Genomic DNA, 14,666 nt, shown 5'->3' with positions numbered 1-14,666 from the left:
CGCTCTATATCCTTTATAAACTCAAGAAATGGCCAGCTCCTTCTCCTCACGAGGTCAATTATCTGTTTGATCTCAAGTCCAACCCCAACCAAGATTGTACGGGGTTTTTCCACTTTTGCCACCAGGAGACCGGACGCACCTTTCTGTCCGACACCACTCACATCTCCAACGTGGGGAAGTATCATCATGAGTACTTCCTTACGCCTGACATTGCCGCGGATAATCTGGCCCTCACTCGAGGAGGTAAGGAAAATAACGATCCTTAAAACAGTAGTTCCTGCGCTTTAAATCTTTCTTGTCGTAATACTCCACTGTTCCATTGTGTTCCAGGTCCATGGTTACGCCCAACCCCCACTCCAGGAATGGAGTCGAGGGCTGTACTCTTAGCCAGTACACCAAATGCTGCTAAGAGCGTAAAAAACTTGATCAATGAGGCTAACCTTAGGTTGGCTGGCCTTAAGGGTTCCCAACCTGCGACCAGTGAACCCGCGGCAGGTGGTGCTCACGCTGATGTGGGAGCTGAGCGGGGACCCGAGCAGCAATTTCAAGCGCCTTCTCCTAGAAGGAGGCCAAATGGGGTTACAATCAGGGAACCTGCTGTTCCCCATCGAGCAGCAGAACCTTCGGTCCCCAAGGGCAAGGGGAAACAAAAGGCTGTTGAGCCTACCAAACAGTCCGACGACTCGTCGGAAGTAAACGATATATCATTCTCGTTTTTGAATAATCTGCCAATTCCTTCCCATCTATTTGATGGGGACGGCAACTTTAGGAACGCCCCTTCTTTAAACTCATATTTCTTCCAGGAACTAGGTAGTTCAGTAGATAATGTTACGACCAGTAGGTGTAGCTCGGGTATTTTACTTGTAATCCTTTCACTTTGATCTCTGCTCCTCATGATCCTTTAATCTAACTGTTCGAATTGTTTTCCTTTGTGCAGGTATGGACTCTGATGACTTCTTCGAGCACTACCAAACCGCTGCTGCTGCCTCTGTCCCAAAGGACAGCAAAAGGGCTCGAGGGGAAAGCAGTAAGACCCCCTCAAAGAAGGCTCGAACAGAGGACACTCCCGGTGCCGGCCCTTCTAAGGAGAACATGACACCTCCGCCTCCCACCGAACAGTCGTCGCCTGCTCCTGCGAATCCACAGCCCTCTTCTAGGGCCGCTGGTAGAGAGACTCTGGACAATGCGTCCGAAGGCTCCCTGTCCAGCCTCGTGGTTGGGTCAGCCAGGGAAAGAATCTACAAGCTCTCCAAGCACAGGCGCAGCCAGGCCGCCATCAATGAAACCGCCTCAATGACGGCCAACATGATCATCAACCGAGGGTTGAACGAAATAGTCAGCGTAAGTTAATTTCTGTTGTTTCATCCTTTATTCCAACTTCTATTCCTTACTTTTTCGTTTTTTGTTCAGGGACTGCTGTCTCTAACTGCTGGCTGGGGCTGCACTGGGGCGCTGGTTTCTCACGAGCAGAACTTTGACTCCAGGCTTGCTCAGTCCAAGCAAGCACTTGAGGATGAGAAGAAAAAGCTACTCGAAGAGAACAAGGAGTTGTGTAAGCTGAACGAGCAGTTATGCGAGGACCAAGCCGCTCTTACCCAGGAGCTTCAGGAGAGTCAAGAGGCCCAGAATAAAGCCATCGACGAGTGGCACAAATGGAAGGAGAACTGCATACTCAACACCCAAGAGTGTAAATAGCTCACACTCGATCTGACTGCCAGCAGGGATGAGGTAAAGAAGCTTGAGGAACGGGTGCGCGAGCTCGAGGAGGACAGAGTTAAAACTCTGAAGAAGTACAAGGAAGCCACCTTCCTCTGCTTCTATGACTTCTGGAAGCACAATCGGGAGGCAGACATTAGCTATCTCTCTGAGCGGTTGCAAAGGACGCTGATGGCGCAGTGTGCTGCTCGGCTGGAGGCAGAAGAGAAAGCCAAGGCCCAAACTCCTGCTACTGATGCTATGGCTGACCAGAATGCTCTTAATCTAGAAGACCCTCCTGCCCCCCAGCAAAATTAATATTTATATTTTTTTTTAGCTTTTGTGGCCCACGGGTCTTTTTGTAAAGACAATCTTTTTTCTTTTATTACTGCGAGGGCAGCTCTTTTGCTTATGCTTGAACAATTACATCCGAGCAGTACTGCTCACGGTGTAAAGGTTTTTTTTTCTTTTAATTTCATACTTACATCTGAGCACTAATGCTCGCGGTGTAAACGTTTGCCTCTGATATTATAATCTTTTATTATAATACCTGTTCGCATGACCGAACTTAGCATAGTACTTTGGTTTGCTTTTTTCAAAATATTTTTGAAAAAATGCTCTAAGTACCGAAGCATGATTTCACTTATTTTTTTCATGTGTTTACGTACCTCATGGTGATATGCTTTGCTATCGATGTACCTTATATGCCCCCCAAGTGATCGAGGAGCTTTAGGTCCTTGGTCACTTGCCTTGACCACGACCTGTGCGAACATTACTGCTCGTTGCAAAATTTAACACTTGTAATACAGCAAAACAACACACGTAATGAACAAATACTTGTAAAAATAAATTTACAAAAGTTGGCAAGAATGACTGGCTGCGCACTGTCCCTTATAATCTCGTATTAAAAATGGACTAAACATGTCTTTACGAGTGATCTTAAAAAAGATCTTACATTTATAAGCGATTAGCCATACAACGTGGCTAACCCTTTTTGCAAAACTTGTAAAAAGTAGAATTTAATACAAGCCAGTCCTTTAAAAAGGACTGTTTACTGATAATACTTGTGCAGGTGTTCTCCATTCCAGTAGCGTGGAACAAGATCTCCGTTTAGGCGTGCAAGTTTATAGGTGCCCGGGTGAAGGACTTCTTCAATCTGGTACGGTCCTTCCCAATTGGGTCCGAGCACTCCAGTAGTGGGGTCGCGGGTATTCAAGAAAACTCGTTGTAGCACCAAGTCACCGACGTTGAATTTTCTTTCTTTTACTTTCGAGTTAAAGTACAGGGCGACCTTTTGCTGGTACGCAGCGACTCGGAGTTGGGCTTTTTCTCGGATTTCTTCAATTGAGTCTAGGGACTCCATCATCAGTTGGCTGTTCTGGTCCTGGTCGTATGTTGTGTGTCGATGTGAGGGGGGATCTAACTTGACAGGTAACATAGCCTCATATCCGTAAGCTAAGGAAAATGGGGTATGACCTGTCGCTGTTCGGTGAGACGTTCTATACGACCAGAGGACTTCAGGCAGCTGCTCTGGCCATGATCCTTTAGTGTCTTCAAGCCTCTTCTTCAGGGTGTCCTTAAGAGTTTTATTCATGGCCTCGACCTGCCCGTTTGCTTGGGGATGCGCAACTGAAGAAAAGCTTTTAATAACTCCGTGCCTTTCGCAGAAGTCGGTGAATAAGTCGCTGTCAAATTGGGTTCCATTGTCTGAAACGATCTTTCGGGGCAAACCATACCGGCAAACAATGTTCTTGATGACAAAGTCAAGAACTTTCTTTGTCGTTATGGTAGCGAGTGATTCAGCTTCGGCCCATTTGGTGAAGTAGTCAACTGCCACAACTGCGTATTTCACTCCACCCTTTCCCGTTGGCAGGGATCCAATCAAATCTATCCCCCATACTGCAAAAGGCCACGGACTCTACATCTGTTTCAACTCGTTTGGAGCTGCTCGTGGAATTTTGGAGAACCTTTGACATTTATCGCATCTTCGCACAAACTCCATTGAATCTTCATTCATAGTTGGCCAGAAGTAGCCTTGCCTTAGAATCTTTTTTGCCAAACTCTACCCCCCAGCGTGATCTCCACAGAAGCCTTCATGCACCTCTTTCATTAGTTCCTTAGCTTTTTCTAGTGTAACGCACCTAAGTAGTGGCATGGAATATCCTCTTCGGTACATAACACCATCGACCAGTATGTACCTAGCGGCTTGCCTTTGCAGAGTTCTGGCCTTGTTTCTATCTGTTGGTAGTATACCTTTTGTCAGATACTCCAAGTAAGGCTCCATCCATGTATCCTCCATTCGAATTTCCATACTGGCTTCAATTGCTCGTATGCTTGGCTCACTCAATCTTTCTATTGGCACAATGTTCAAAGTGTCAGCATCTTTCACGCTCGCGAGTTTGGCTAAGGCGTCTGCGTTTGAATTCTGATCCCGCGGTATTTGTGGAGGGTATACTTCGTGAATTGGGCTAGCAGGTCTTTGGTTTTATTTAAGTAGGCCACCATTTTTAGGCCTCGTGCTTGATATTCCCCTAGAACTTGATTCACTACCAGCTGTGAATCACTGTAAATATCAAGCGTCTTTATGCTCATGTCTTTCGCCATTCTCAACCCAGCGAGGAGTGCTTCATATTCGGATTCATTATTTGACGCGGTGAAGTCGAACCTAATGGCACAGTGAAATCGATGCCCTTCCGGCGTTATCAATATCACTCCTGCTCCTGTGTGGGATTCGTTGGATGACCCGTTTGTGAATAACTTCCACAGAGGAGCTTTCTCTTGAGGCTCAGGCGCACCAAGCTGTTTGCACTACTCGCTGTCTGGGAGTTCGGTGAACTCTGCAATAAGTTCAGCTAAGACTTGTCCTTTTACTGCTGCTCGCGGTGAATACGTGATATCGAACTGCCCTAGTTCGACCGCCCATTTTAATAAGCGCCCAGCCGCTTCTGGTTTCTGGAGGACTTGCCGAAGGGGCTGGTCGGTTAAAACTGTGATAGGATGGGCTTGGAAGTAAGGGCGTAGTTTCCTTGAGGTCAGGATTAAGCAGTATGCCAACCTTTCGATGGGTGGATATCTTAGTTCTGCCCCGATCAGCATTTTGCTCACATAATAAACAGCTTTTTGTACGCCTTCTTCCTCTCGTACTAGTACCGCACTAGCAGCAACTTCAGTGATCGCCAGGTAAATGAACAAAGTTTCTCCTTCGATTGGCTTTGATAAAATGGGAGGCTGTGCCATGTGGGCTTTCAAGGCCTGGAAAGCTTGCTCACAGTCTTCTGTCCATTCAAACTTCTTATTGCCCCTAAGTAGATTGAAGAAAGGGACGCATTTGTCTGTTGACTTCGAAATAAATCTACTTAGGGCTGTGATTCTCCCGGTTAAACTTTGTACATCTTTGATCTTTTCTGGCGATTTCATGTCGATCAGGGCTTTTATTTTGTCGGGGTTGGCCTCGATTCCTCTTGAATTTACAATGAACCCCAAAAGCTTCCCTGATCCAACTCCGAAGGAACATTTGAGGGGATTTAACTTCATCTGGTATTCGTTCAATACATCAAAGCATTCTTGTAAATCCTTCACATGTCCTTCTGCCTTTTCAGAATTTACCAGCATGTCATCCACGTACACCTCCATGTTTACTCTGATCAGCTCTTTAAACATGTGGTTGACAAGCCGCTGGTAAGTCGCACCTGCGTTTTTCAGTCCGAAGGGCATTACTTTATAACACTATAAGCTCGTATCAGTCCGAAAGCTGGTGTGATCCTCGTCAGGGGGATGCATGCTAATCTGATTGTAGCCCGAATATGCATCCATGAAGGAGAGGATCTCGTGTCCTGCAGTAGCATCGACCAACTGGTCGATTCTTGGGAGTGGGAAGCAGTCCTTTGGGCAAGCTTTATTGAGGTCTGTAAAATCCACACAGGTTCGCCATTTGCCGTTAGGCTTGGGAACCAGCACTGGATTGGAGACCCACGATGGATAATACGCTACCCTGATGAACCCATTCTCCTTTAATCTTTCGACTTCTTCCTTTAAAGCTCTCGATCGATCTTTATCGAGCAGCCTTCTTTTTTACTGCACGGGTGGAAAAGTCTTGTCTATATTTAGGACATGGTTGATAACTGCAGGGTCTATCCCAACCATGTCTTTGTGCAACCAGGCAAAGACTTCCTGGTTCTTCCGCAAAAATTCCACTAGTGCATACTTCGTGGTTGGTTCTAGGTTTTTTCTGACCTTCACGACTCTGGTCGGGTCTTTTTCGTCGAGTTGGACCTCTTCCAAGTCCTCGACGGGTCCAACATTCTCTTCAAAATCCCCAAAGCGAGGATCTAGATCTCTATCCTCACTTTGGGCAACACCCTATTTGGTGACTTCATCACCGGATTGGGCTTGTGTATCAATTGCCATCTGCAACCTATCTGAGGTAGTGCTTTTTGATGTTCCCTTTTTCGCCTTCGTGACTGAGGCGTTATAGCACTCTTTGGCCTCCCTCTGGTTTCCCAACACACGTCCTACCCCTGCGTCTATCGGGAATTTCATGGTCAAGTGCCACATAGAGGTGACGGCCCATAGATCAACCAGTATAGGCCTCCCAATGACGGCATTGTACGCCGAAGGACAATCGACTACTATAAAAGTAGCGAGTAATGTCCTGGTAGAAAGCGTTGTACCTATCATCACCGGCGATTGATACGGCGGGGGCGAGTCCCTCTCCAGAGAAGCCGTATATTGTTTGGTTGCAGGGCTCCAGGTCCTTAACGGACAATTTCATGCGTTCCAGCGAAGACCTATATAGAATATTCACCGAACTTCCTGTATCGACCAGCACTCTCTTCACCATCATGTTGGCCATTTGGATATCCAAGACCAGCGGATCGAAATGTGGGAACCGGACGTGTTGGGCATCTCCATCAGAGAAGGTTATCTCACCTTCCTCTGATCGAGCCTTTTTTGGCGCGCGGTCCTCCACAGTCATCATCTCGATGTCCTGGTCATGGCACAGAGTCCGAGTGTATCGTTCTCTGGCCTTTCCGCTATTTCCCGCGAGGTGCGGGCCTCCACAAATGGTTAACAGTGTGCCAGTCACGGGGGCAGACTGCAAAGGTGGCGAGGGTTGGCGTGTGGACGCTTGCTCGTTGCCACCTGGAGCTTCTCGTTGGGAATTCCCCGAGGCCCGTACGTATCTTCTCAAGTGTCCTTGTGTAATAAGGAATTCGATTTCATCCTTCAACTGGTTGCATTCGTTTGTGTTATGTCTGTAGTCGTTATGATAACGACAGAACTTGGTAGTGTCTCTTTTCGAAATATCCTTCCGAATGGGAGCAGGCTTCTTATAAGGCACACTGGAACTCGTGGCCTGATAAACCTCTCCCCAAGACTCAACAAGGGCAGTGTAGTTAGTGAACCGAGGTTCATAACGGTTACCCTTGGCTCGTTTATTGTCGGAGGTGGAAGGCTCATTGTGTGGCCGTTTTCCACCATTCTTGCCATTGTCGTTATCGTTCCCGTTGCCTTTGCCGTTTCCGTTAGGTTTAGACCCATTGGCGGCTTTGGCGGGCTCGACTGTTTTCTTATCCTTGCCTAAAGGCTTCCCATCGTCGACTATGGCATCTTCGAGCTTGATGTAACGATCAGCCCGGTCCAAGAATTCCTGGGTAGTTCTAACCCCATCCTTCCAGAGGCTTTTCCAGAGAGGGGTGCGACGCCTAACCCCCGCGGTTATGGCCATCATTTTACCTTCGTCCCCCACTGTTTTTGCTCCAGCTGTTGCTCGCATAAAGCGCTGGATGTAGTCCTTCAGCGATTCTCCATCCTGCTGGCGAATTTCAACCAGCTGGTTTGCCTCGGTCGGATGCACACGACCTGCATAGAACTGTCCGTAAAAGTCCCTTATGAACATCTCCCAGGAAACTATGCTCGCAGGAGGGAACTTAAAAAACCACTACAGCGCGGCATCAGAAAGTGTTGCAGGGAAGATCCTGCACCGAGCATCTTCTGACACTTTCTGAATGTCCATTTGTATCTCAAACTTATTGACGTGAGATACCGGGTCACCGTACCCATCAAAGTTCGGAAGCGTAGGCATTTTAAACTTGCTAGGAGTCTCTGCCATAGCTATCCTCTGGACGAAAGGAGTGCCTTTCCTCTTGTCGTGGTCGATATGAGATGTTCTTCCCCCGACCAGCTGTTGCATCGCCTGGTTGAGGGCATCTATCTGGGCTTGCACAGCGATAGGAATCGCTGTGGCCTCTGTTGCTGGGGGATGTTCTCGCCATGCCGCTCGCGGCGATCGTTGAGTACATCTATCAAGTCCTCGTCTCTTCTCTGCTGCTCGCTAGCTCCGAGCCGGTTGAAGACGTTATTTTGCCTGGATTACCCCTCAGCGTCCCGTCTGCCGGGTTGGTCATCCTGAGGTGGCTGATTCCTATTTCCACCTCTTTCGTCATTCCTCCGACCGGCATTTCCTCTGCTGGAATCGGCCTCATCATAACCATTTCCATCTCTGAATCGCGATTGGCTATGACGGGATTGACTGTTTCCTCGATTTCCTTCCCGGGCTGAAACGTCCCAAGCGTTAGAGGGTGGCCTGCGTTGGTCGTTAGGTACCCATGCATTATCATGTCGTGGGGGACCTCGGACCGCAGAGCCAAACTCTGAGTTCCTCCTGTTACCAGGAGGATGCTGTCCTCTGTTCGGAAGGTTCGGCTCGTCGCCCCTATGGCATCTAGGACTACGAGGCTGATGCTCGGTCCTATTCTGCCTCTGATGCGGGGGATTGCCGCGACCAGCTTGGGGTGGAGGTTGTGCCTCAGGTTCCAGTGGGACATCGTCATGAGGCACCTGAGGCTGCTCGAGCCTTTGCGGACTCGAGGGTTGGATAGGCAGACTAGGATTGGGACCCCTGTGTGGTGGCCCATTCGCAGGTTGATCAGGGTGCGAGGCAGGTGCAGCCTGATTCCTAGCCAATTGCAAGGCTGCCTCGAGGGCGGCCATGGCTTCGCTCTGGCGACGGTCCATCTCTGCCTGCCTCTCACTTAACTCCGCGCGCTGTCGTTCAATCTCTTGCTGCTGCCGCGCCATGATTTCGGCAGCACTTTCCTGACTGGCCCTCACATTGGCCAGCTCTTCATGCAACGCCCCCAGAGTACTTTTCAGCGTCGCGTCATCCATTTCTTCCTCCTCAAAGTCCAAATGTGGCTCCTCCTCAGCCACGCTTGCAGGAGGAGGAGGAGGCGGGTTTGATGGTGCAGCAGCGGCCGCCTGTCCAGTTTTCGCCATTGTCTTTCTCAACGGTGATATATCAAGCTCTCAATGAAAGCACCAGAATGTTGACCCTGATTTTGGACAACTGACACGGAGTCAAAATATGCTTGACGTGGATGAATGTGTTGAAAAGAACGTGATGACGAAAATAATAAGAACACGATATTTTATTGTGGTTCGGCCCCAGGATCTGGTAATAACCTACGTCCACTTAGATTGTTATTGATGTGAGATCCAAAGAAGTGATCAAAGAACTAGGGTTCAATGAGTTTCACCAGTCTCTGAAGAACAATACAATATGATTGATCTGATAACTCTAATCTCAAGTGATTTAGAGGCCAGAAAAAGAAAAGGGATCCTCTTCCCTGAGCCCTCTTCTTCTATTTATAAGCTCAGGGAAGATTTACATTGATCTGTTACAGATATTATTTCCTAAATAATCGGATACTCAGGAAATCATGGGAGAGAATTTCGGATTCCATCATAACTGCCTAAGATTTCCTTCGCGTGTTACGTGCATACGACCAGACTGGTCGTATGAAGAGACCGATCGCATAATGCCGAATATCTTCCTGGTCGATAGTCGAACACAGGTTTTGCCAGGTGTCAGCCACGTGCAATTAATTCCTGCCATGTCATTCACTTCTGATTTTTGGGATAACAGATCATATCATAGATTGGCAAGTTAGTGTAAATCATGTGCACTGACTAATCTTAGGACTAACTTATATTTGAAAATATAATCATATTTATATTCCACTATGATTACGTCACTATAAATACGATCAGTTATATGCTCGAGATTTAATAGAAGTTTATATTAAACAAATAATCATGAAAATAAAACATGTGAGCAAAGTGATTGACCTAGTCAAAAAAAGATTTCTATTCTTTTATTGATAATAAATGAGATTACAAAGAAACTGGGTTTTAATTAGGGCATAAAACCCCAACAAAGTCACACCAGGGCCCATTGCCCTATCCTCTATATAATCAGCCTTGGAGCCGGCCTAACGTACATGGCGCTGAATTTTCCACGACCATTGGGTCGAAAAAGCGTATGATGCACTCCTGATTAGGCCTAACCATATCGACCAACAATTAGCATACTATTGTCACCCTTGACTTATAAGTCAATGCTTTCGACCAGCGCTCAGCGCGTTATTGTTGTTCTTGACTTATAAGTCAAGTATTTTCAATCAGATAATGCAGACAAGCATATATCATATTCCAAATATCCAGATACAAATCATTCAACATGCTTAATCAATAATCACAGGCATAATCATAATCATGTGCATTTACAGAGGGACCATGCCCTATTATATCCCTGTTTAACAATCGGTTCAAGCCCTCATCACGTACATCACGTATTGGATGCAGTTTTATTACCTTTGGTCCAAGCACAGGTTAAGAATGAACGACCTTGGAGCACGATCCTGGTTCAGAGCCCCTAGTGGTAACTTAGTCACAACCAAGTATAGAATTCTGTCAATAACGAGCAAATAAAGGCTTCCTGACTGAGCCTAGCCTCCAAGACATCGAATTCTACTAAACCGGATAGTAGGATTGATCTCGAGCCCTTAGGTTTGAGTTCCCGCACTCAAAACCTCATCAGGGCTCAAAAACCCCTTAAGCGTCACGGACCAAAAATTTGAGTCGCAGCTCGCCCCAAGTCAGAGATCCCAAGGGCTCTTTTCTAAACACATGTGCCACGGCGCTCCCCTACAAGCGTCGCATCTCAAATGGAGGTTCAACACCTCCTTCTTCTTCCTGTTCATGAGAGTCGCGGTGCCCCAAGAAAAGGGTCGCAGCTCGACATGAAAACTCAGATTTTCCTCCATTTTTCTCAAGCCAAATCCCTCCATAAACCTATTCAAACATAGCCAAATCTCAAAAGTAAAGTTCCCAATCAACTTCGCATCTCAAAACAATCAAAACCCAATTTACAAACGAATCAAAAACTCATAAAAACCATTAAATCCAATCCAAGCTTAAGGAAATAGAACTCATAAACTTAAAGCTTAGATTACCTCTGTTAAATCCATTTCCAACTAAATCATCAGGCTATCAAGCTTCTAATCTTCACTAGAATCGTTATGACTCTAACCTCACTTGAATCCGAGCTTCTAAACTCGAGTTTCCTTCAAAAATGCTAACAAGCTGAAATGAGAGAACGAGAGAGTTTTCTGAGTTATACGGTTATGAGAGGTTACTTTGAGTTTAAGTAACCTTAAGCAAATCCAAGGCTCGGGGTACCCGAAAATGTCCCCGAGGGTAAATTGGTCAAAATCCACAGAATTCCCTCCTAATCTCACTAACTCTGAATATATCCTCGAATATTTATTCCCATTACCCAATATCCTGGTAATGTACTAAAAACCCAAAATACGCATTGACTCTCCCGAGTCAAGTATTGGTCCCGTTGTGATTTTCCCGCTAACTTGCTCTCTAGGATCGCCTCATGTCGAGTAACCCAAATATATCCACATAATAATGTGGTCTCACACATATATCACATATATGCACATATACTCAAAATATACCCATAACGGGCCAAATTACGAAAATTGTCCTTTTGATAACAAACGGGCCCACATGCATATTTAATACACCTAAACATGCATGTCTGGTCATATTATAATATAACTCACATAATCATATAATGATACACATATATATCAAATAAACACGTCATTTTCCATAATTTTCCACCCTGGGCCCCTAATCAAGGTCCTAAGCCTTATTAGGTAATTTGGGATGTTACAACTATCATCTATTAGGAGAGATTGACGAGCTAGATCATGAAAAATGGCGGACCAAGTTAATGCTCATGTGAATGCACCAGCGAACCAGACCTTGAGAGATTATTTTAGGCCGGCCGTGAATGACAATTATTCGGGCATTCAAAGGCAACAACTGAATGTCAACAATTTTGAGCTTAAGCTGGCCTTGGTCAACATGGTGCAGCAAAATCAATATTCTAGTCTAGCTCACAAAGACCCCAATATTCACTTGGCAACTTTCTTGGAGATTTGTGACACGATCAAGATGGGGTCACGGCCGATACTATTCAATTGAAGCTCTTTTCATTTTCGTTGAGGGACAGAGCTCGAGCTTGGTTTCATTGTATACCCCCAGGAAATGTAACTAGATATGGCATAGAAATTCCTCACAAAATTTTTCCCGCCTTCTAAAACTTCACAATTAAGGGCTAAGTTCACTCAATTTAGGCAGATGGAGTCCGAGCAATTATATGAGGCATGGGATAGATTTAAGGAGATGCTAAGAAAATGTCCTCAACATGGCATAGAGGATTGATTTCAGGTTCAACTATTATATAATGGGCTCAATGGTCCAACAAGAACACATATTGATGATGCCTCAGGCGGAACAATTTTATCAAAGACACCAGCAGAGGCATTAATTATGTTTGAGGATATGGCCATGAACAGTTGTCAATGGCAGAGTGAGAAATCGACGATTAAGAAGGCAGCTGGGGTTTTTGAGGTAGATCAAATAACGTCACTGATGGCGCAGATGTTTGCGTTGACTAATTAGATTAAGAGTCTCACTGAAAATAAAGTAGCGGCAATTCAAGAAATAATGAATGTGGCACATGCTTCTAGTTCGAATGGGTTGGTGGATGAACAATGTCAATATGTCAACCGAAACTACAACTTTAGGCCCAACAACAACTTGCCTATTTATTACCATCCTGGCCTCCGCAATCATGAAAAATTTTCCTATGCCAACAACAGGAACGTTCTTCAACCACCCCAAGAGCCAAGTATAAAAATGGGGGAGAAGCCTTCACAGTCACTTGAAGAGTTACTGAAGACTTACATAGTGGACTCCAAGGCAAGGCTAGATCAACATGATACTCGTCTCAATAATATTGAAACGCGTTGTACTAATATAGGGGCAACGATGAAGACATTGGAAACACAAGTGGATCAATTGGCTAATACTATGAAAAATCAATTGTCTAGATCTTTTTTGAGTGACACCGAGAAGAATCTGAAAGAGTACAATGCCATTACTTTGAGGAGTGGAAAAGAATTGGAAGCTCCTATTGTCGAAAAGAAAAATATTGAGGAAATCCCCAAGAAATGTGAAAAGGAAGTAATCAAGCCAAAGGAAGAGATTTCGAAGAAAGATCCATTGGTGGTTAGGTTGGGTTATATTACTTTCCCGAATAATCCACCTAAGATTACTACTCCATTGCCATTCCCTCAACAATTTCATTAGAAGGCGATTTATGAGAAATTTGAGAAGGTTCTAAATATTTTCAAGAAAATCCATATCAACATTCCTTTTGTGGATGCTCTTGAAGAAATGTCAAACTATGCTAAGTTTATGAAGGAGGTGATATCTAAGAAGCGTTAGTTAGAGGATTATGAGACAGTGAAGCTGACGGAATAATGTAGTGCCATTATCCAGAGACAATTACCAGAAAAGTTGAAGGATCTGGGAAGTTTTACAATTCCATGTGTGATTGGTGAGCTACATATTGAGAAGGCCTTGTATGATTTGGGTGCTAGTATCAATCTAATGTCTTTCTCTATATTTCATAAACTCAATCTTGGAGAGGTCACACCAACTATTATTTCCATACAATTGGCAAATCGTTCTTTGACATATCCTACAGGGATCATTGAAGATGTTTTAGTGAAGATTGATAGATTCATTTTTCCAGTTGATTTTGTTGTGCTTGATATGGAGGAAGACCAAGAAATTCCTATAATCTTGGGAAGACCTTTTCTTGCAACCGGAAAAGCTTTGATTGATGTCCATGATGGTAACTTGACTCTAAGGGTGAATGGAGAAGAATTAAAGTTCAACATTAGCAATGACATGAGGTTTCCCAAGGAGCAAGCAAAGTGTAAAAGAGTGGATGTAGTTGCTCCATGTTTAAGAGATTTTTTTGAAGACCATGTTTCATAATGACCCTTTGGAACTATGTTTGACAACGCTAATTTCTAAAGAGGACCTTGCGGTGGATTTGGGCATGAATGATGTGGAGGTGGTTGGTAGTGTCTTTGCTTTAGAAGCATTACCGGTAGAAAAGGAGGTGCCAAAGAAGGAAGATATCTACAAGGCCCCAACTATTGATAATAGCTCGGAGAAAAAGAATAATACTAGTGATGGGCTTGTTTTGAAGAAATTACCCACTCATCTTCGATATGCATTTTTGGGAGATGGATCTACCAAACCCATAATTATATCGGCATCAATGAATGAGGAAGATGAAAGGAAGTTATTAAAGACTTTAAAGAGGTATTCATTCACCTTTGCTTGGTCAATTTCAGATATTAAAGGCATTAGCCCGGCTATTTGTATGCACAAGATCCTTATAGAGGATTCTTATAAGCCTTCTATTGAACAGCAATGACGACTTAATCCAGCCATGGAGGAAGTTGTGAGAGCGAAAGTGTGGAAACTCTTGAATGCTGGAATTATTTATGTCGTTTCGGATAGTTCATGGGTGAATCTGGTTTAGGTGGTACCAAAGAAAGGTGGAATGATTTGATTTTAAATCGTACGGTGACGGGGTGGAGAGTGTGTATTGATTATAGGAAGCTTAATAAGGCAACTCGAAAAGATCATTTTCCCTTGCCTTTCATTGACCGAATGTTAGATCGCTTGGTGGGCCTGATTTCTATTTCTTCCATGATGGTTATTCAGGATATAATCAAATTGTTATT

At 44.9% G+C, this 14,666-nt stretch overlaps 1 protein-coding gene across 1 annotated transcript; it reads left to right on the top strand.

Annotated features, from left to right (window-relative positions):
• The first annotated feature begins 12,564 nt into the window (after nt 1–12,564).
• On the top strand, nt 12,565–13,905 carry LOC133823923 (uncharacterized). The gene is made up of 3 exons (XM_062256777.1): nt 12,565–13,128; nt 13,210–13,326; nt 13,402–13,905. The coding sequence occupies exons 1-3, from the start codon at nt 12,565–12,567 to the stop codon at nt 13,903–13,905; spliced, it is 1,185 nt and encodes a 394-aa protein (XP_062112761.1).
• Nucleotides 13,906–14,666: the final 761 nt, after the last annotated feature.

This window comes from Humulus lupulus, chromosome 1 (assembly GCF_963169125.1).
Source record: "Humulus lupulus chromosome 1, drHumLupu1.1, whole genome shotgun sequence".
Lineage (NCBI taxonomy): Eukaryota > Viridiplantae > Streptophyta > Magnoliopsida > Rosales > Cannabaceae > Humulus > Humulus lupulus.
Note: the sequence above shows the minus strand (reverse complement) of the source record. Positions and strands in the feature narration are given on the sequence as shown.

Bases quoted from the DNA above. Each gene is read 5' to 3' on its own strand.
- LOC133823923 (XM_062256777.1), top strand. From the start codon at position 12,565: ATGAATGTGGCACATGCTTCTAGTTCGAATGGGTTGGTGGATGAACAA. The intron at 13,129-13,209 runs GTTAGGTTGGGT...CAATTTCATTAG, and splicing joins CGAAGAAAGATCCATTGGTG to AAGGCGATTTATGAGAAATT. The intron at 13,327-13,401 runs GTGATATCTAAG...GCCATTATCCAG, and splicing joins ATGCTAAGTTTATGAAGGAG to AGACAATTACCAGAAAAGTT.